This window comes from Halyomorpha halys, unplaced genomic scaffold (assembly GCF_000696795.3).
Source record: "Halyomorpha halys isolate HHAL.00 unplaced genomic scaffold, Hhal_1.1 Scaffold2274.1, whole genome shotgun sequence".
Classification (NCBI taxonomy): Eukaryota; Metazoa; Arthropoda; class Insecta; order Hemiptera; family Pentatomidae; genus Halyomorpha; species Halyomorpha halys.
Genome location: NW_027115483.1, coordinates 8,152 through 32,023, shown reverse-complemented (window position 1 = coordinate 32,023; position 23,872 = coordinate 8,152). Strand labels below are relative to the sequence as shown.

The 23,872-nt window shown below is 31.4% G+C and overlaps 1 protein-coding gene across 4 annotated transcripts; it reads right to left on the bottom strand.

The window, feature by feature from the left end:
• Nucleotides 1-443: 443 nt before the first annotated feature.
• LOC106691358 (very long chain fatty acid elongase 7) lies at nt 444-19,738 on the bottom strand. Of its 4 annotated transcripts, none has more exons than XM_067052528.1 (7): nt 19,629-19,738; nt 15,760-15,956; nt 13,440-13,538; nt 13,306-13,362; nt 13,058-13,163; nt 10,882-11,018; nt 7,490-7,619 (listed from the first exon to the last, which is right to left on the bottom strand). In XM_067052528.1, exons 1-7 carry the CDS (start codon nt 19,669-19,671, stop codon nt 7,605-7,607), a joined length of 654 nt encoding a protein of 217 aa, XP_066908629.1. In that variant the 5' UTR covers nt 19,672-19,738; the 3' UTR covers nt 7,490-7,604. The 4 variants fall into 4 exon arrangements, 3 of the variants coding, with proteins under 3 accessions (XP_014292586.1, XP_066908629.1, XP_014292587.1); XM_014437101.2 differs by lacking the exon at nt 7,490-7,619 and adding an exon at nt 9,794-9,975; XR_001344778.3 differs by lacking the exons at nt 10,882-11,018; nt 13,058-13,163; nt 13,306-13,362; ... (1 more) ...; nt 15,760-15,956; nt 19,629-19,738 and adding exons at nt 444-638; nt 2,851-2,949; nt 6,185-6,434; nt 8,272-8,669 and having other exon boundaries at nt 7,384-7,619.
• Between the last annotated feature and the right edge of the window lie 4,134 nt (nt 19,739-23,872).

The window sequence follows — 23,872 nt, the reverse complement described above, 5'->3', positions numbered from 1 at the left end:
TTACATCACACAAGTAAGAATTCCATACAATGCTATACTTCAAGTTTCTGTAGTAAAATATATTTTAAAGTAAATTTTCTTATATATCTATATATTAGACAATTTTTTGAATGTCTAAATTTCGAGTTAAAATCTGATACAAGTAGTACTTAATGTAATATTCACATTTAATATAAGTACAAATGTATTACTACTGCCGGCAACATTAACAATTACATAACTAACAATATTAAAAAGTTATTTGAGAACATCCTATTTTATTCTCAGTCAGGATAGTCGTATTAAATAAAGACCATTAAACTAATATAGGGAGAAGGTTAAAAAAGTATAAATTAAAATTCAATAAAAATAATAAAATAATAGAGTATCTACAACAGCTGAAACCTCATTAAAAATTAGTTAAATACTTTATTATTAAGTAATGAATGAGGGTAAAGAAGAAATAAAATTTTTAAAGCAGGTGAATTATTAAAATCTTTTACAAGATATTAAAAAAAACAATTAATTTCATAATTATAGTTATTGTCCATAACTCATAGTCCAGATGACCGTTCCATCAGTGGTTAACTGGACTTCTGGATTTCCATTGTAGGTATTAGAGCTACTAAAGACTTTACCAAACTCTATTGGTGTATTGTCTGAAAAAAAAAATCTTGATCAACTAAGGAAGATTCAGGATCCTAACACATAAATAAATATTTTTTTAATAAGTTTTTATCAATCACTACAATAGAACACTATCAAACTCGGTGCTTCTGTAGAAAATAGGAAAGTCCTGTGCATACAACTTTATTTTCCGATCACAACATCTTCCCCCTTCTTCTTAAACAATGCATTACCACGTTTTATTATTTGTAATGCAGAAGATTAATAAAACTGCTAATTTCAAGTATAAATACTAATGGAAAACTTTTCATTTCTAATAGAATATTAAATTTGGTGATGAAATATATTTGAAGAATACTTAGTGGTTGAACCAAAGAAAATCTCAACATAATTATACGTGCATCATTTATTTAGGCAATTTTCATATTTTTATACCCTTGAAAACAGGTGATTCATATCATCAAGGGTCTGAGGATTAAATGAGAATCATCAAGACTTCCCAACTATCAGGAGTGAAAATAACAAACACAACAAAATATTCCAATTTTATTTTTGTTAAAATAAATGGGTCATGTTTTAGTGACATAACTTGAAGATGGGTTTTGTCAAGTGTGCTTAGAGAAGAAAATACATCAGGCAGTACCAGAATTAATAAGAAGTGATACTAGGGCTAATCGTCAGGTCATTAGCTTAATTTTCATTGCCTTCTTTATCAATGTCCTACAAATTTTCACATAAGCCTTTATCTTCAAAATTGACGAAGTCAGTGGAAATTCTGTTCCTACTAATGGTTTTAATCACTCTCTCCCTCTTAACATATTTATTTGACCTTAAATTTACAATCCATTTATTTCCTCCAAATCATTTTAATTATTGTTATAATTATTAAAGGTTTAATGTTAAATTTTCTATTTATTTAATTTAGAAACATAATCCAGAGGATATACAGTTTCTGTAATAATTTCTGTTGGCTTCAAATGGCATTATTGTTTATGAGATGTAGTGATTAATAAGTTAGTGAGTGAGTGCTATCTATTCTCTTACATAAACACATTAAAAAATGTTTGCATCATCTCTTTTTTTGTACTAATAACAATTTGAAAAAATAAAGACAGCTTTTGACCCCAGTAGCACAATATCAGAGAATAATAAGTATAGAGAAGTTTTTGGATTAATACCAGATTAAGAGGCAAAACAAGACTATTCCTGAAAAAAGTGATAAGCACCCAATTTATCTTTATTCTTATTTGAGAGTTAGTGTTCTTATTGTAATACTATCTTTTATGAGCCTGTTCATGAGTAGGAATGTTTCCTCACCAGGAGAATCCAATTAAATTGTTGCTTTGAGGAAGGGAAGGTTGGTAACACTCCAAATCGTCCAATAGTTAAATGTAGGCCAAAGTGATCTAATGTGACAGATAAATTTTTTTTCTGTTTTGGTTGATGATTGTTGTATTCTCTTCATTGCCAAAAGAAATTTGAACTCAAATCCTCAGGACCATCATTTGCAGCAAAGTACAATGACAACAGTAAGCAACCAAAATGTACGAAATCATCTTTACAATGATATAACCCTTTGGGCCAGAAGATCCAAACACTGCCTCCTTGAATAGCGCTCGAGGCAACAGCATCTTCCATTTTTGCTCGTAATGGTCCTGTTTAGACGGTGTTATTTTGTAGTGGTTTTATTTTTTAGAGTATTTAGTTATCTTTCAAAAGAATGATTATAACATTCTAGAAGATGTATAGTTTCTGAGTTATACAAAAAACTATTTTTCTTTTTAATATATAGTTTAGATATAATATTTTTTAAACTTGTTAGTGTTTGAATTTTTCTAGTTTTCTTACTATATAATGATGCAGCCACCATTAATAATTTAGACTTCATAGGCATAATCATTTTTGAGGTACAGCTATTAATAAGTCAGTTAGTTGATGAGTAATTACAGACACATACAGCCTGGTTTTACTATAAAGAAAATACTTATTAAGTTATTTTTTAATACATGTGATTAGTGAAAAAATTATAAAGACAAATACAACTGAGAAACAGAAGCAATTGAACAGTGGAGCTTCACTATTACTTTAAAATATAAAGATAGTAAGAGAATTTCATTAACAACAAACTGGTCTATCTTTAAAATAAATTAAGTCAATATTTTTATTTAAGAAATATATAATGGAAAATTAAGTCCATTTATTAAACAAAATGTTCAAATTATTTATTAAAAGGCTCAATATTACCAATTTTACTATCTGATGTGAATCTGAATTCAGTTGAGATTACGGGAGGGCAATAAAGAATTTATGCATTGCTAGCTCACACTGCAGGTTCTCTGGGAACTGAAATTGGGTAAAGATCATTTGATATAATATAATATAATATATTCCACCATCATTTTATCATGGGTCAAGGAATAGAGGAAAAGATTTTTAACGAAATATTTTAAGATGCTCAATATTCAAAAAGACACACTTATTAGTATAAATTTACTTATATAACAGGTTAGGAAGCATCAGAAGAGGTAAGGAACAAGCTAGTCACTTTGTTTGAACATTCGTTATAAGTTTTTTTTATGAGATAGCCGGACCACTCATAAAATAACTGTGTTTCCATTTTTGGAAATAAAGTTCATAATAGTTACAGGATAAGGGCTCAACCCTAAGGAGTAGTCCAACCCACTCTACCCAGAGGATAGGGATGTCTGTTATTGGAAGAATACTTGGTTATAGGTTATTCCAATTATTTTACCCTTCAGTTTAACTGAGCGGTTTTAGCTACTCAAAATAAGCGGTTATTGTAAAACCAGTTTTATGTGAACAATTTCATCAACAGCTAGATATACATTTACAGCTCTGGAGATTTTATCTCTAATTCTTCACTCGGAGATTTCATCTCCAGTTATTTATTTATTCTGAGATTCCATTGGTGGTTTTTCAATTGGAGATGAAATCTCCAACTAAATAACAAAATATAGTACTGTTTTAATTCTAAATTTTAAAACTTATTTTGAAGATGTATTAATAGATATCTTTAATACTTTCAAGAATTGTTTTAATAATTAAATTTAACAAAACAAAGTTTATCAACAATAAATAATTTATTTGAAACTCTATTTTTTGCAGGTATAACTTAAACTTAACTTACTTTAAAGGAAATACTTTTTCAGTAAAACAAACATTTTTGGACAATTGATTAACATCATTAGTTACAACTTTTGAAATAGCCAAAATCAATATTTGACTGGGATATTGGTACTTAATGAATTGAATTAAAAATTGTTGGGGGTTTAAATTTCCTAGTTTCTAATTCTAAGATTAAATGAGTAGCCATTAGAAATACATTGGCATGTATACAGAAATAAGTATTGCTATTCCCAAGTTTTTCCCTCTCTGATGAATATAAATAAAAAATTGATTATATTGGATTAAGAAAAGTATTTCGAAATTCAAACTGCTGGATCATCATGTCAAGATTTTGTATTAAATATGAAAAGTGATTTGTTATTCGACATTTGATGTCCAAGTAGCATCATAATTGCAACTTAATTTTAGGAATATATTATCACATTATCAAGATTTCATTGAAAGAAGTAGAGCATGAGTTAGTATTTAACCAGAGCGTATGTTTTTAAAAGGTAAAAATATTACTTATTGCTGTAAAATTTTAAGTGTCAACATGTCATGGTTTTCATATCAGGTTAAGATTTAATTAAAACAATCTACCTTAAAAAATGAATAAATAATCTTAATGGCCTAATCTACCATCGTAAGGTCTATGGGATCTAAATCTATGGGAGAGAAACATGGCCCTTGACAAGAAAAGTAGAATAGATGCTCGACTCATGGGACAGAAAGGTATTGAGAAGGATATGGGGAGGAGTCTCAGAGAATGGAGTTTGGAAAAGAAGAAGGAATGAGGAACTGATAAATCTGTACAGGGAACCCAGCATCGTGGCGTTGATTAAAAAAGCAAGATTAAGATGGTTAGGACACATTGAGAGGATGCCCAATGAAAGGATACCCAAAAAGATGGTTTATGGCAAACCAGATGGAAAACGGAAAAGAGGTTATCCCTGGATCATATGGCTGGATGATGTGGAGGAGGATTTGAAGCTCTTGTAGGATGGCAAGATGGAAGGAGAAAGCAAGAGGCCGTGTAGATTGGTTGGCTGTTGTGGAGGGGGCCCAGGTTCTTGTAGGACCGTAATGCCATAATAATAATAATGGCCTAATATTTTCCAATCTAGAAAAAAAATCAATTCAAGCTAACAAGAAAGGATGATTCATAAGATTCATTGCTATTGAAATATAAAGATATCATACAACTGCAAAGGTTGTTGATAAGTACCATGATTAGGCTAAAAAATAAAAGAAGTTTAGGTATAATGTAAAGTATATATCATGATGAGCAGACATTTGACCTTGGATTAAAGATATGAGATGATTGGGTGTGCATTACCACAACCATAATTGTTAAATGGAATTACAGAAGAAAAAAAAGAAGTATAAGATAACAGATAATGCAGGTACATAAGTAGTATTGACGAAAATACACGGAATACTATTATAAAAATATTGAAACTGTATATAATAAAATATAAGAAAGTAATATTAAAATTAAGAATGAAAAAAGAAAATAATATAGATATGAAAATTAACAAAATAATTACAAGTACAAAACTACAAATTATTTAAAAATTGGAGTAATATAAAATTATAAAGAAAAACTTACATGTGATTAATTAGATCTTCGAGGAATATTATTTTCTTTTTTTCATTCTTAATTTTAATATTACTTCTCTTTATGTTTTATTAAATATAGTTTCAATATTCTTATAATATTATATCAGCCATTTCTTCAATATTATTTAAGTACCTACATTATCTGTGATCTTATCTTTTTTTTTCTTCTGTAATTCCATTTAATCATTATGGTTTTTGTTTTTAACCCTGATAAAGGCCGAAAAGTTGGCACTAATAAATAATTGTTTACTTATTTGTATTCTTCATTGACCACACCTCCAATCGTCTTCTCAAATGTCCTATATCCTCCTGATATACTATGTATTGTTGGATTAGTATATATTGATGGCAAAAGTGACCAAATAACTTTGAAAAAAATATCAGTTGATTATTGTTACCATTAACCTGAAGATGTTTGTCCTATTCCACAGGCTTATATTCATTTAAAACATCTATGATTAATATCACCACTGAAGCATGTTTTCAATATATAAGAAGAATCTTGTTTCTAACAAATATGATTGGCATTTACTCAGTTTTTGTTTATAGTCATAAATTAAAAATTAGCCTCCTTCACCCCCTCCCAATAAGCTAATCAACAATACCATTCTATACTTGATTATGTTTTAAAAACTGGTTGCTGAGTACCCTTGAGCTAAATTTTGATCAGTTTAATATTTCTTATCCCTAGCTCCCACCAAAAATGGGAAACACTTTAGAAGAAAAGAAAATATTAAAAATAACTCTATGTTTCCTGAAAGCAGAGATGAATAAGCTCACTTTTAAATTATCATTAAATTTATCTGATTACTCAGTAAGTGGTATTGCTTACTCAGATTCCACTTTAGTCCAGTCGTTGTGACATTGGCTAATGAGGAAAATGGTAAGATTCCACACCATTCTTCTTTGTTACATAGGTAACCTGGAATGTGAATCCGATGGAAACCAGGTTGGAGGAGCCATGTTACGTCTGATTCAGATAGCAAATATCCTTGAAGCGGAGTACGAGAGAGAGTATTGATATTTGTAAACGTATGATCTAGTCGACCAGAATGTTCTGAAATGGCAACGTAGCAATCCAACTGAAAACCACATTAATTCAAATATAAACCACTTAATGGTGAACACAATTATTGAGGTTGGATTTTCAAATAAATGCAGTCAAAAAGAGAAATGACAAAAGAAGAATCTTGAAATTAATAAAATATTACTTGATTAATAAAAGAGTCTCTTTTTTTTTCCTTTTATGGACATCACTTCTAGAAATTTTTAAAGAAAAGCTGATTGGTTAAAGAGTAAAGGAAAAACCATTACGTGACAGATTTCCACCACAAATAGAAATTTATTTCTCAATAGCATTTCATAAATAATTTATTCTTGATTGGACCACATATTCAAGTGGCCATTATTTTTTGAAATTTCTTTTTTCAATTATTATCACAATTTTCTTAGAGTTAGATTACTAATAATTTCTTCTTCCAATACTTTGTTATTCTACTTTCTAAGATAGTCTAAGTTTCAGGGTTCAATTTCATTTTATAGAAATAAAAACAAAATCATCCATTATTATTAATCTTGGTACCTCAGCAGCGACCCCTAAAACATTTTTAATTAATCTGAACCTTTGAAGGAAGTCCTTATTTTTATTATTGATAAATTTTTCATGTTAGCTTTTTAAGGGCCATCCTAAATAAGCCTCACCTGGGATAATCATTTTTGTTAGGCGTGGGGGGGGGGGGGGGAAATGACTTATGAGAGAGAGTTAATTTAGAAAAATATACTATTTTTTTTGGTGATATAAGATTTTCAAGAGACCATTACATTGTAATTTGCAAGGCTAAGCAGGCCTAATCATAAAAAATATAAACATTTAAGCATCAGAAAGACTAGATAAAGTTAGTTTGTATTAGAAAAGCATTTAGATCTTGAGAATGGTCTGACCTTGAGTTTGGATATTAAAAATGATTTTCTCAAGCAATAAAAAATTATAAATTTAAATCAAATTATTAATTTTTAAACAAAATTACTAACTTTAACGGGACATGTTTCAAGTAGAACATTTAATGCTTTGTTGAAATCATTACAATCTTGCTTAGAAGTGCATACAATTAATATTTCATTCTGTTTTTCACAAAAATTGAGTATTTCTGGTTTTATTGAATCTAAATCCCCAGTCACACAATTGGGTAAAGGAAGATTAAGAGAATGTTTCTCAGTATAATGAAACAACCTGTTGGTCCCTCCGTCAACTGTTATTCTCCATTTAGCTGAAAATATATCAAACTCATAATTAAAGTTATCCAATAATTAATTTTATTAAAATTACAGGAGAAATAATTATTATTAATTTTTTGGAGCTGAAACTATAATAAAATTATTTAATACAGGATAATGCTATATCATTGCCAAAAAATATTTTTAAAGTGTTCCATAAGGCGCACAATGATCAATTTCTAGAAGATAGATCAAATGAATCAAGTAGCTAAATAAAAGTGTACATGCAATTAACTTGCGTGAAATAAACATTATGAAACAATACTTGATAAAGTAAATAAAAGATATAAAATAAATAATTCCATATTGATTGTTTAAAATGTATTACACCACTTTGTCAGTTGTAATCAAATAACTCCTTGGCAAAATTAAAAAATCCACAATGGTTTATTTGTTTTTTTAATATTGTCATAATTTTAGGAAAATCAGCAGGGTTTAAGTGTTCTTATATGGTCTTTCTTTTAACATTCATTCACAGTTTAATTCTAATGAATTAAATTAATAAATAAAATTGAAACAGTTAATAAACTATAAAAAATAAATTAGTGACAGGTATAACACTTATCTTTGAAAAAGTGAAATACTGAATGAGAAATAATACTTAATTTCCTAGGAATCAGAGTAAAATTACATTTACTTGCTTACCCAAATGCCATAATGAGCTAACAATATCAGGACAAATTGATATTGGCCTGTTCAAAACAAGAATACCATAATTTCCAAAATTGAATGACAGTTTATTTAGTTGGTTAAATATTTTCCATTCTCTTTCTTTTTTATAAGGTACTGTACTGCCATGATTTCTGTTTAGTAAATTTAATAACTTGTGTGAATTGTCAAAAATATGTCTGGCAGACCGTAACATTGATTCTTTCTAGCATTGAGAAAATTCCTTATTAGTAGGAAATATTTCAGAACGATTTATGTTATGTAAACCACAAGCCTAATTCAATTTAACATTAAATAAGTTAATAGAAGAGGAACTCCAAACCAGAATGTTCACCAATAAACTATCAGCTGATTGTTGTCTTAGAGGCCACACAGCCCAAAGAGGTTAAGCGTTCCATTTGTCATCTTATATTGAAGAAACGACCAAGGAGAGCACCGATGACACTGTTGAGGCTTATCGTTCATCTAACAGGAATAAAGGTTTGTTTTTTTCCTTACGTCGATATATCGAAATAAAGGTGGAATCTGCTTCAATATTAATTGTACTTATAAGTTTAGGTACAATACATAAAGGAGCAACTTACTCTGCTGTCCTCGATTCTCCAATCACATTAACTACTTCAATAGTTGCCATTAATATATCGAAGCTTGTAAAGGTATATTGATTTATAAATATAAATATAAAAATTATATATTGATGAATAACTTCGCAACTTGATCCGTTTTTTCTCAGCTCTGATTGTAAAAGACTTGATGGCTGAGCATGTTCGTGCGAGAGTCTCAAGTGACCATTTTGGAACGGTGTGGGTTCGGATTCCCACCTATGGATATTAATATTTATTTCAATGTAGTAATTTAGGGGCTGGATGTATCCTGCTGTTGATGGCCGCTCTCTCTTCCTTTTCTTCCCTCTTGGATTTTTCCAGCCTCTTCACATCGAGTGGTGCGAGGTGCCAGAACCTTGCCTTGACGTTCTTGGTTCTTCAGTACAAACCTATTATATAATTATATCAATTTCTTCCTCAGATAGTCAATATGAACGTTTTTGTTGCTCTTGAGACCTACTATAAATATAAATATTTCCTATCTTTTATGGGACGTTTTGTATGCAATATTCGTTAATTTTATATTCAACTAACATGTCTACGCTGCAACGATTTGAATAAAGTCTTGTTAAGAGTTATTTTATTTATTTGTTTTCACACGGTTATCAAATCCACATAGATATCCCTTTATTAGCATTTTTTTCTACCAGCAACGTTGCCTTGTTGATGTCGGAGGAAAAACATGGATATTATGGTAACTCAGGGATATATTTGGTTTAAAGTATATCCTGATCCGACAGTGATTATGATACAAATTTTCAAGCACTAAATACACTGTAAGGAAAATTCAATATTGGAAATTTGATTTTTGAGTTTCTCAAATTTATTACAGACATTATCTGTGGACCAGAATATACTTAAACCAATCGAATATTTTGAAGAACATCATAATCGATTTTATTTGTTATTATTATGATTTTATTTTTCTCCTGTTGTAAGAAGAAATATAGAAGTTGAGAAACAGAGCAAAGTAAACAGTTATGTTGAACGCCCATAGACTCCAGAACCAAGGGCTGCACTTGCATTGAACCAGTTTCATCTTTCCAAGTATTGCAAGTATCAAAACAAACTGCACCTAGGAAGGTAAAAATTTCATTAAAACAAATTTTTGTTGTCTTAGAAATTGTGTATTCAGAACCCGTTCTCAAAACGTTTATAAAAAATATGACTTCAGATTATATATATTTAAAATGTACACCGAAAGTTCGTCGGTCGCAAAAATCATCCGTACAGTATAGTTATAGTTGAAAGTTGCCCGATGTTTCAACAACTATAGAGGTATTCATGATGTGTTAATTGTAAAATGTTTTGCAATGTAAAATTTTATAAGTATAGGATTGTGAGCAGCTGTATTTTAAGTCATGTTAAAGGTTAAATGCATAAGAGATCCTTGCGTATTTAGTGAGCAACTTGTCTTATAACCTTTCCTTCCAAAACTTCTAAGTTAGCGTTAAAATTATTTACATCTAAGTTTGTATTAAAGTAATTTATTACAACATTTCTAGATTGAAGGAAAAGTGGAAGTTGTGGAAGTTTGTACACCGAGTGTCATGTTCGTTAAAAACATACAAAACAATACTAACACAAACTACGAGCATTAATATGTATAACACTACATTGCTTGTTCCTCCGAAAATAAACAAAATGGTGACGAGCTCAGCTGGCCTGTTACGTGACGTCATTCTCCATTTAACAGACTCTCGACCGTGTTATACATTATATCGTTTTAATATGGTAAAAGAAGGAAATATTTCTCCATTTAACACGCTTTGTCATGTTAAACTAAAGATCATGAATACCCCTTATATAGTAATACAGGGGGCCATTTTAACTGTTTTAAAATTAAAATTATGTTTTATATACATGTGTATACAAATTAATCATGTACAATGTTTAAGAGTTAAGTGGTATTTGCTAGTTTAATTATAAATGCTTCTATTTATATACTTTTCAAGTTTAGTTTATCTGTTTTATTATTTACCAATTGAATCCTCGTGATATGTTTCTTCCACCACAGGTATTTCTGGACCTTGGGGCCGAAACCTGCCAGGAAGTAATAAGCATACATCAAGACGTGGACTGTCAGATTCAAAACACCAAAAACAGCGCTGACTTGTTCTGAAAAATTTTAATTAAAAGATCAGTATTAAAATCTTGCCTGCAAACTAACAGTTAATATTGGAAGATTATTGATTGACCGTGTTGAGAACAGGAGGAGTTACTCCAATCCCTCCTGTCCTCAACTCTTCTCAACCCACTCCACCACTTTTTCAGTACAGGTCCCTTCCGTATATCCCCATTCTTTCTGATATAGTTCAAAAATCCTTAAGATCCACTATTCCCACCCTACGTCTTGGCTTGAAGTCCCACAACAAAATTTCCTATCTTTTTTCCAAATTGAAAGACCCTATTCCTTTCTAACACCGTTCCAATGTGGTTTACTGGATACTCTGTTCAACCCCATGCTTCAATTCCTTCTATATCGACGAAACTAAAAAACAACTTAAGAACCTCATTTCCCAGCACAAAACTTCCATCAACTCGTGTAAACCACTTGCATCTAAATTATCAGAACACGCATTAAACCTGAATCATACTTTTAATTTCGACAATCCTTCCATTCTTGCCACTGTCCCCAACCACAACAAACGTCTCATCTCGGAGTCCATTTACATAAATTTAACTGAGAATTCCGTCAATCATAAAGTTGATAAAGCCTGCATCTCCCTTACATATCCACACATTTTGAACATAATAAAACCCTCATAATACTTCTTTTCACTTTGTTCTGCATTTCAGAAGCCCACTTTCTTGTCATATCTTTTATTCTTGTTTCTCTAAAGTCTCACCATTTATTTGATTATTTTTATATTTACTATCCTTCCTGTTTCATTTATATTCATGCATCTTATCTTTTAATTTATATTCATAATTAATTAATTCTTCTTAAGTGTACTTTTATTAATTACTTTATTATTAATTTTCTATTATAATTTACATTTCTCTGTATCCTCACTCATTTGGTATATTGTCTTTCTTAATCACGTACACATATTGTATCCCATTATTTTATACTTTATTTCTCCTTTGTTTTTCTATCTATGAGTTTTTTTTTAATTTAATTTAATTTTTTTTATTTTTATAATTTTGTAAATATCTCTTCTCCCCTTCTATTATGTATATTACCATTTATTGTTTACTTAATTTAAATATTTTTTTACAATGTTTACTTTAAAATTATTTTCGTTATTTTGGCGTGCTAAACTGCCATCCCCACTCCTCCCATTACAAACGGCTCACTCCGACTTTGACTCCCGTCAAAACAGGTATAAATTCTGTCTCATCATTTGAATTTATTCTTTTCTTTTTTCATCTCTTAATTTGTACTTTCTTTAATATTTCTTCTCTTATTTTATCTCATCATTTGATTTAATTCTTTTCTTTTTTCATCTCTTAATTTGTACTTTCTTTAATATTTCTTCTCTTATTTTCTCTCTTATCTATCTGTTACTATTACCCTTTTCATTTACTGTTTACAACCTTTAATTTTTCTTATTATATTTTACTTTTCATTGTATACCCCTGTTATTTTCCACTTGTTTGTTTTTTTTTGTAACTATGTCAAGTGTTTGTATCTTTTTTAGCCCTGATGAAGCCCCGCAACGTGAGGCGAAACGTTGGCTCGATAAAAATATTATAATAATTTACTATTTGAGATTTTTTGACCGCACCCGGACCATATTCCATTCATAACAGTTAATATGTTTTAATTAACTATATTAAGCAGTAACGGAGTACTAGAGGCCACAAGGCCATGTGAATCTCGAGGCTCTTCTCCAAAATTTGTATTTTATAGTTTATAATACATCATTAAGAGGAAGGAATCAGTCTCTACAAACTACATAATGAAAGTTCATCGCGTTAATTAGGAATACAATCTGAACATTGCCTAGACACAAGGAGAATTGCCTAGATGGAGAACAATTATCAGTCAGCGTAATTGAATTTTCCTACTCCACTCGATTGCTCATATATTAATGAGAAAGTCCATTCAAATATATGTTTTTAAAAAAAACGAGAACATAAAATTTCTTCACTCTTGTAGTGAAAAACTATTTCTAAAAATAAATACACGAAATTTCTAAAAGAAAAATTACCCCTCAGCGGTGCCATCGTCAACCAAGAGTTGACAACCATCGTTGAATGGTGGAACATATGAAGCATTGTAATTTGGGATTCTTTCTTCCTTAAGACGAAGAATATCTAATGCCAACAGAAAAATAAAAATAGTAATCCGTGTATTATTTCAGTATATATATATTAATGAAACAGAAATTAGCAGTAAGTCCAGATAGTTCGTCAGAAAGTCGACATCAATTATGTTTGAACAAAATTAAATACTTACAGTATCGAATAGATCAATGATTTTAGTTATGTGGTAATAGTACAAGACCTCTAGAAACTGAAAATAAACTTAATAATTAGTATAAACTTATTAATTATGTCATAAATCATGAATGAAATGCTTATGAATGTTACTCTGTATTCAGTTTTATAATCGAATCCGATAGTTTCTGTGATTGGGTTACACACATGGCTCCAAACTCTCAGTATATTGAAACCCCAATGGCTTAGGACCTGCAAGAAGATACATGAGCTAATAGAAATTTTTTTTTTTTCTAAACGTATACAGACTTATAAACAAATACAAGCTGGTATAACAAACAAAAGAAAAATGCTACTATAACGCAGGAAAAATTACGGAATTACCAATAATTAATCCAATTGACAACTAAAAGTTATCAGAGAATGAGCCATTTATAATTTCAACATGAACTTCGAAGTAAAAACAATATTAAAATAAATTTTATAGATAAAAGTAAAGAACTATTGAATAAAAGGTTCATGTGTATAGATGGAACTGAAATTTTCGACATTGGCATTGGCCAATCTCTTAATGTGCCTCTACACGTTTGCCAAACAATGGCTACTTCGGGCGTACACTAGCATGTGAATGGGTTATTTGGATTGGTTGGTAAAAGTTGTCTTGAATTTGCGGCCGACCCGTTGAGTGTCGGTTTTTAGATACAAATCAAAGGGCACTTGGGCTGTATCCTCACTTTTGTTTTCAGTTTGCGTTGCTTTAGAACTGCCAACAGATGAATATTTCTGCTTAATTAATTAATTTAAACGCAGAGTTTAATTAATTAATTAAAACACGGAGTTTAATTAATTAAAACACGGAGTTTAATTAATTAACTAAAGAATTTCCCCAACATTTGGACTTAATAATTAACTTTGGTTTATGGTAGTATATTTGTAATTGTTTTAAACCTTAATCAACTTTAGCAGTTTATTTTGGATTTAACATAGTACCAATATATTTTTATGAAAACATTATATGTCTAGTTAATTAAATTAAAAAATTTCTGATAAAAATTCTAGAAGGTTGAATTTATAGGTTATGTTGTATTATTTTTATTATCTACAACCTACATTGCTAATATTTACGTTTGCATTCCTTACTCCTATCTTTATTTTGTTCGTTTTTATCGTAAAAACAGATTAAATGGAAACTTACAGCCGAACAAATTCAAGAGAAAAAACAAGCATGTGGATACCAACTCTCGTTGCTTCCTTTGTTTACTAAGCATTTGTACAAGTCTTGGATTGGCGGGAGGTGGAAAAAGTGTAGATGCATTAGATGTTTGATATGGTGTTTTTAAAGGAAAAAAAAACTCAGAATCGCCTAACGAGAGTGTTAACAACCCAACCTCACTAGTGAACGAGTGTGTTCAACAATCGATTCTTCACCTTTTGTAAAACCGCCACAACGTGTAAAACAACAGAAATATTTAAATTAAAATTAAAGCGAATGGCAACATTTATATATAAGGCGTATATATCCATCTCCTTGAATATACCTTCAATAATAAACACAACATTATGAATATTATAAATTAAACAATAAATTTGTTTTTTTGCAGGACGTGACTGCTTTTAACAAATTTTGTGGTACGAACTAAATAGATCTAATTATCACCATGGTAGAGTAAATTTAAAAAAAAAATGTGAATCGGGCAGGATGTGTTGCCTGATCTAATGGTTTCGAAGCCCCAAAATGCTCTTAGCAAAAAACATTGCCGGATGTAGATGAAATTGCCTTCATTGGGTGTAAGAAATTGGAGAAGTACAACATGAATAGGAAAAGACTGGGGCCTCTGATTGCGGAATACCTTGACTCTTGACCCCCATAATTTCAAGCGCCATCCAATGATGACATCATAATGAGTTTGACCTTCCAGAAGAAGAAAACTGTTCAAGGGAAGAAGTGGTCAATGTGAAGAGAATCGTCCCTAATAAGAATAGTAATCCCCAGAAATAACCTGGACCACCTAAAGATTTTTATAAGTCTAAAAATGAAAATGTTTCTAAAATAAATTTTCTTATCAATAATTAAAGTATTATATAATATTAATAATATACTGCTTATTTTAACCGCTTTTCAGATAAAAACTTAACTGATTTGATTTTATCAGTCGTCATAATGAGCTTAAACATAAAATAATATCAATCTATCATCCTCCATATTAAATAAAAATTACGGAGGACCATAAATCTTGATTTTTTCCCACTTTTCATTAAAAAATTGGTTAAAAATACTGTTATTATTAGAGAAGAAAATGCATCTAGCAACATTAAATTGTTAACCGCAATTTTGAAATCTGATGGTGAACCTACTGAAATTTTATTTCAACTGTTGATAGCGTCAGTGTATTTAAACAACATTTAAAGTTGTCAGAAATAAGAACTCTTAAAATTGTTAGAAAACTTAAGTTTTATCAAAATGTGCATTTACCAAATAGAGCAGATATGCGTTGGCGGCGACTTGAGACAGGTTGTAGACACTGATGACTCTTCGTAAGACGAACGGCCTCTTGTCCTTCATCCATTTAGGTCCAAAGGCCTTCACCGCCAAGAAATAGCATAGCAGGACTACTGGGATGTGGCTGCAACTAGAGAAGAGAAGGAAGTTGTCCTCTATCCTGGGCAGCTCTACGTAACAATACATGATTTCAAAAGAACAATAAAGCCAATTTGGAAAATCAAACTGTTTAGTTATTTTTAATTCAAATAAAATAAATTCAAAATTTATAGAAAAATCTTTGAACTAAAGTAAATAAATTATGTTGTACAGGTTGAACCGTGCGAACATTTCTCACTTACCTGGGATTTGTATAAAATTTTAATAAAGTCGGGGTCACTACATTAGTCATCAAACAAAAAAAAAAAATAGTTGAGCCTTTCAGTCAAAAAATAGTTATATGCCTATCGAATGGGCTGCCCAACTCAAGGCACTCGTGGCACAAGGTTAGCATTACATATGTATAGCCAGAGAATTTACAAAAAGAGAAAAAATATATTTCAACAAACATTTATTGTGAAGATAGCATGGCATAGGGAAGAGCAGAGGAGGGGTAACAGTTGTGGTAAACGTCATACACCGAGTAATATTAGATATTATTATTAATATTTTATTGGTAACAGACCACGGAGGCATAAGTCCTCCCGATGTATTTTCAATTACATCGAGCGTTTCTTGACGTGTTTTTATCGCCGAGTGGATTCGTCACTCCCACGCCTATTTTTTGTGTGTGTTACCCATTGGCTAACGGGCCTCACAAACGCCCGAGGGGAAGTTGTCAGTGAGTTTTGCATTATTTTATGCTTGAAAAAAGCCCGGGTGGGACCGGGATTCGATCGACAACCTGTGGGTTGGTAGACTGACGCTGATACCGCTGCCCCCTGTATTAGATATACAGACCATTATTTAATGTCATACTTTTCTGTGTTATACCAATGAAAAAGAAATTCTGACAGACATTTCCTGTACGTTAATGGAATCGGCCAAGCTAATTGGTCAAAACACTCGCAGATCGGGACTGTGGAGCTGCAATGTCTAAAATATAAATTGTTGTAAGGCCAACTTCGAATTTGTGGAGAGGAGTGTAAGCTTTGATTAGTAGTTCTCTCTATTAATTACATCTACATTAAGACTGAAATGGAGAAGGCAGGTCTGGGATAAGATCTTCATCACTGCTGAATAAAGATTACTTTGATAAATAGTGAATAGATTCTGTGGTACAGATTTAAACACACCATTCCTCAATCAATTGTGAGAAAAAAATAATAATACTAAATAAAAGTACAATAACGTAGTGTTGAAGTGTGAACATTAAATTGGTCAAATCAAAAAAATTGTACATACCTACAGACGGAAAGTCTCACCTATAATATTATTTAGTAGACCATAGGTGGATCTAAAAAAGAAAATCTTTCAGATATATTCTGAGTTTTAGTGGGCGTGTATTCCTTCATGCGTTACCTCGAAAACTGAATTCTAGAACCTTGAACCACATGACCCCATGGGTTCCGTAGAAACGTTCCTGGAGCTTTTAATTTAAAACATTGAGACTCGTCTTGACACGGCGTACAATGGTGGGAAACTGCCATTTTTGTGCAAAACTGTCTAAATCTTTTGTAATCCTCATGAATTCCTATGTTGTTCCAAGTGCTGAATTTAATAGAATATGTGAATTTGTTTTCTGATTTTGATAATATTTTCAGATGTACAACTATAAATCTTGATTTTTCCATGATTAAAATCATTTTTCCTATAGATAAAATGTTATTCTGATTCATAGTAGTTAATTTTATTATTGTTCTCACATTATTTTGGTTACACTTTCCAAGAAGGCCCCTGAAAGTCAATGAAATTTACACAAAACTTGCTGCAATATGTACACTTTTATGGGAAATTAGTCTCATCACAAAGGTCGGTAAAGCTCATTTTTTCTGGTCTGCCAGAAACACCATTTCCAGTATTAAATTGCAAGTGGCTGTAGAAATTTATAAAAAAATATTTCAAGAAACAAACCTATTTTTGAAAAACTGCAATTCGTGCACTAACTTTCGTTAGTAGTGACTTGGCTGACATATTTTTTGTTGAATAGTTCAAAAACAAAATAACAACAACCAGTAAAAACTCACTTTTTCTCAATGCCGAAAAAACTCCTCAGCCTAATCCCATACAATAATTTTTTTTTTACAAGAATTAGAAGCATTATTTTGCTAGAATGCTTAATCTATTTCGTTCCTTTAAAATTGGTATATAGGATTCAGTTACCAGCAGTAAGTATCATTTTATGGTATATTGCCTTCCCCTAGAAGTAAAAACAGTTTAATAATTTTTTTTCACGCAAATTATTTTAATAACTAATAAAATACTGCTATAATTGTATATTAATTCCCAAACCATTTGGGTTTCATTAGTCTTTTCCGTTCTCAAATGTCAAAACCTGAACGACCATGTCTTTGCTCTAGTTCTGATCCTGGGTATGCCCTTGAACACTATATATATTAAGATAAGTTAACATTTCACAAAACCTATTATTTTTTTTTAAATATCTTTATTGAAATTTACAACTGTATATTATATAATACATTCAGTAAATTTGATCTTAGTTGAGATGGAGTGTTAAAGGCGTGTAGAGAAACTACCCATTGGTAGCACTCTAATGACATTTTACATTAGCAGGTCTGGTGGCCATCTTCTTTTCAGGCACCTTGGAGGATTATCAGGAATGAAAGAGGATGCAAGGTTAGAAACTAGGGGGTTTGAGTGATTAGGGAGTTTTTAATGGAAGGAGTGATATCTGATTCGGGCTAGATCGGTTACATAGGGAACATTAAGGTCTTTATACCTAATTTAAAATTTTGATTTTAGTTTTCTCAGAAAGTACACATTTTAAAAATTTCATATTTATTCTTTAAATAGGTTGTGTTGATGTAAATGACCAAATATAAATGTGGAACGGAAATGGCTTCAATGTTAAAAAACAAATAAAACGGATGCTCAACTCTTCATTTTATTGAAGATATTATTGCAGCAAATCTAATATTAAAGTTTTCATGAAACATAACCCCTGGCGTGAATAATTTTTCATTTACTAAGCCACGAAATGTGTCAGGAGATTCTTTTATTTCCACAAGCCCCTGATCCTATTAAAACATTTTTCACAAATATTTTCCACGTAGTTTTGAGAATGAACGCAGGAGTAATCACCATGGATATACAGCGTCATCGGAAAATAACAATGATACCAATGAAAATAAGGAAATTTAGTTTTATAATTGTTTTAGGGTTTTACCCATAACAGGTTACATACTATCATCCCTACATCCCTGTTTGTAAATTACAACAAAAAAAATAGTTTAACATAATATGTGCAATATTTGAGGAAAATCTGAGACGGTAAGGTTCAAAAGTGTTTTGACTTGAAACGGAGTGACCCTATCACAGGGTATATTAATTCATCAATCATTGTTTAGCAATTAGGACGGGGAATAACGGATTAATGCTATCGAATTAAACATTGCAAGAAGAAATAACTTCGAAATTAACAATTTCTTTTATTCATCTTTAAAAGGATTTAGAAAATAATATTAATGATAAATTAGAAAATGATATTAGATAAAATTGAAGTCATCTCTTATAATCTTCGTATTTTTTAAAATTCGGATTGTGTTTTTGCTGTTATAATACACCAAATACACGTTATTTTTAGGCTTATACACCAAGAGTTGGTCTATCCCTTTAAGATTCTATCTTAAATAATTTAAAAACAATCACCAAATAACCAAAATTAAATATCACTTATTACTCACCATAAGATGTGGCATTCTCATCACTCGTAATGTATCCTTCCATAACTCCAAACAGAACAGCGATAGGGTAGAATGGTTTTTGGGATTATGGTTCCCCCTCCTCAGGAGTAGACAATAATGTCTATTTATGCCATTATTATTCGTTCCTCGTAATTGATAATCAAATGACCTGCCCAATATTTTCAAGAACGATAGGCCATTTCTCAATTTTCATTAAATTGCCGGATACCTATTCACAACAGCGGATACCTATTCAAATGATAGCTACTATTCATTTTCTACTCTATAAAATTTCGTAATTATGCGACAGATTAACAACTAATAATCATTATATAACCATTCTTTCTGTTCTAGTTTATCATTTTGCAATTATATCAAGAAGTGAACAAAACTGTATTACCTTTTTTAGCAGTAGGGAAAAACAAATTATATTGAAGGGTCCGTTGGAAAAACAATGATTTTTTTCAGATTTTGAGTACAACTTAAATTTTCCTCTTTGATTACAGACTTCTTATTTAGGCTTTATTGTACTTATTACAAAGCATTTAGCATTTTTCTTAATGTTTATAAATGACGGGGATGATGGGAGCGCGGGAAGCTCATTGGTAAGGCAGTGGACTACTAATTCCAAGGACCCGGATTCGAATTCGACTATGGCAGATAATTATTATCTGTCACCTGTAGCAGTTGAGTCAGCCCTGTGGGTCCACCCAGCCTTACAACCTTGGTTGTAACAAGCCTTGGTTAATAGAATATAAAGCACGAAACATGGGCGTTGATGACCTCAGGGTTTTACGCCCAAAAGCCCCAGACAACAACAACAACAAGCCTTGGTACCCTTAATGGGGTAAAAATCTGGTGGTCGAGCGTGATTCTTGCAAACCACCACCTTGTACAACCGTTGGTCTGGTAACAGTACTTCTTTACAAAGTACTGCACTCCTAATCCTTCATGGATTGTAGCGGTACAAATTTCATTTTATTTTAGTTTTTTTATAAATCACGGAGGTAAGTGCATATATATATAAAATGCCTAATCGACTTCTTCTTCTTTTTAATGGAACAACAGGCGCATGAAGCTGCCCTTGGCCTGCTCTACGGCCACCAACCATCTTGCTTTATCTTCTGTAAAGGTAACTGGGATCCTCAGTTGTCGCAGATCCCGTCTCACACCATCCCTCCATCGGCCCTTCGGCCTACCACGTTGCCGCACACCGTCCGTAACTGTACAGTTTATGAGCCACTATTTCCTCGCTCAACCTCATTACATGGCCAAGCCATTTAAGGCTTGGTGTCCTTTTTTGAGATGCTTTATTCTTTAGAGCTCAAAAAGTTCACCATTTTTCCTTCTTCGCCAATTACCATTCTCGCATACGAGCCCTAAGATTCTGCTCAGAATTACTCTTTCAAACCTGTCTAGCAGGTTAATGCTTTTATTGCTTAGGGTCCAAGTTTCTCTACCGTATGTGACGACTGACCTTATCAACGTTTTGTACAGAGTGAACTTGGTGGTACGGCTAACAAGTTTGCTTTTGATTAGCCTTACAATGGAGAAATAAGCTCTACTTCCAGCAGCAATTTTGCTTTAAATTCTTCATCCTAGTTCTCATTGATAATAGAGCCAAGGTAAGAAAAACTACTTACCACTTCGAAATTATAGGGGCCCATTACAAGGCGACTCTGGCCCAGAGGCTTTATACCCAGCTGCATAATCTTGGTTTTTCCCCATTAATATAAAGGCCCATTCTTTTTGCTTCGACATCAATTGCTTCGAAAGCAGTCCTAATGCTCTGCAGGGATCTACCGATGATGACGACGTCGTCTGCATAGGCCAGAACTTGGTTCATCTTTGTGAATATTGTTCCTTCCTGACTTATTCCTGCTCTATTTATGATTGCTTGTAGAGTGATATTAAACAGGAGAGGAGCCTCTGATTGAGTCACTCTGTCTTAGACCATATTCCACTTCAAAAGGCTCTGATAATCCACAGGATTTTACTTGGCAGGTTGTGCTCACCATTGTGCATTTTACTAATCGGGAAGCACCAGTTCACGCATAGCCACTATGAGCTCACCCCTTACGATTGTATCATAGGCAGCCCGAAAATCAATGAATAGCATCCAAGTTATCTGATAATGTTACTTCATCTTCTCAGAGATTTTCCTCAGGGCGAAGATTTGATCAATAGTAGACCTATTGGGCCGGAACCCACCTTGATAATCACCCAGTTTCTGTTCAACATACGGAAGGAGCCTATTATACAGGGATATGGAAAGATTTTTATATGCTGTGCTAAGCAAACTAATCCCTTGATAGTTGGTGCATATCGTTGAATTACCTTTGTAAGATCTTGTAGATCTGCACTACTACCGCCTCATTCCACTCCTTGGGTATGGTTTCCTCTTCCCATATGTGAGCTATTACGTCCTGTAGTTCCTTGGTGACTTCGTGATGCCCTGCTTTAAAGAAATTCTGCTGGGAGTCCATCATTACCGGGTGATTTATTTTTTTTTAGCTTAGACAAGATGTCTTCGATGTCCTCTACATCGGGTGGAATGGGTTCCAAATCTTCATCATTAATACCCACTGGTGATTGTACACAGTCTTCCAGACTATTCTCTGCTTCTCTCGGGTTCAATAAGCTCTTGAAATATTGCCGCCACCTTTCTTGCACTTCTTCTTCTAGTATTAGTATGTTGCCATGGTCGTCTTTGTGTTGCTTTAATAGTGGAACAGTTATGTTTTTTTTTTATGTGTTACATGCGTTTCATTCGTACCAAAGACTAGGCTAATTTAATTACAACCCTACTAGCTTTGGGATTGACTGTAGTACAATAATCGTAAAAATCCGCAAAATTGAAATTAAAATCATAATTTTTTTGTTAGATTATTTAAATAGCCCCCATAAAAGATCGATATTGGTATCTTGAAACATGAAATCTCAACTTTTGAGTGGATTTCCAATAAAAGAATAATTGAGAGGCATTTTGTGAGGAATGTCAAGTACTGTTGAATGATTATGGTTTCAGTTTGAACTTTACGTTATATTTTAGGTAATCCTTTTTTTTTTCCATATTTTAATGTTATGACCAAGATTTTTTTTTCAGTAGAGATTGGATTTTTTAAGGTTTGGAAATATATCATAACAATCAATTTATGGAATTTTATAATTTAATTAAATCCAAAACAATGTACTCCAATTTTCTTGGTTTGAATTTGTTGTGATAAAAATCATTCTTCCCGTTTACTGTTTATTTATTTATTTTTGTCGGTCACAAAGTTCTATTGTAATGAAAACAATAAACCAAACTGTTTTGTTTTATTATATATCATTATAAATGTATTATATTTTTACATCTTTATTGTCGTCTGCAAAGTAGCTTAGTAAAATTATTGTTAAATAATTATCTTTGCACTATATAACTATTTGTTTTCATCCATATTAAACAATAAAAATTGGTCCTTGACCTTACCAAGCACGTGTATGAGTGGTTAGACACATTCAGTGGAAAAATTAAAAATGTGATGGAGAAAAGATGTCTGCGATGAAGAAGAAACTATTATTCATTAAAGAAATAGCATTTTTAAAAATGAGTAATTTTTTCTATAAAAATAAAAAAGAGGATAATACTTTTATATAAATTTATATATCCTCAAAAAAAATAAATAATTATATCATTAAGTTTATTTGACTGAAATCTAATCAATTTTTTTACATATAAATGGAGAAGTAGTATATATTCTAAACCGTAGTCAGATTTCGTATGTCAGCTATATCAGATCAGATCACTGTTTATCAATGAATAATTTTCTTCTTCTTGAAAATTTTTGGAAAGCCTTTACTTTATTTTTAATGAGAGAGAAAATGTTTTATTTCTTTCATGTAGGCTGGATTTATCTATTCGGCTTACTTAACCCGGGCTTTGGAAGGCACTGTGCCAGGGTGTAAACTTAAACATTTATTTTTAATTTTTATTTTCCTACTAATTAAAAATTAATTCTTAATTTGGTTATATAATATATTAATATATTCTTAATGCAATCGGACAATTCTTCAATTGTTACAATGACTGAAGAAATTCTTGTACCTTATGATAGTAAGATAACAGTTCGTATATTATAGAATAATATATATATAACATATTATAATATAATATATTAATATATTCTTCCTGCAATCGGACAATTCTTCAATTGTTACAATGACTGAAGAAATTCTTGTACCTTATGATAGTAAGATAACAG

Bases quoted from the DNA above. Each gene is read 5' to 3' on its own strand.
- LOC106691358 (XM_014437100.3), bottom strand. From the start codon at position 8,491: ATGTTACGGTCTGCCAGACATATTTTTGACAATTCACACAAGTTATTA. The intron at 7,620-8,271 runs GTAAGCAAGTAA...ATATATTTTCAG, and splicing joins TAGCTCATTATGGCATTTGG to CTAAATGGAGAATAACAGTT. The intron at 6,435-7,383 runs GTTAGTAATTTT...TGTGGTTTTCAG, and splicing joins TTGAAACATGTCCCGTTAAA to TTGGATTGCTACGTTGCCAT.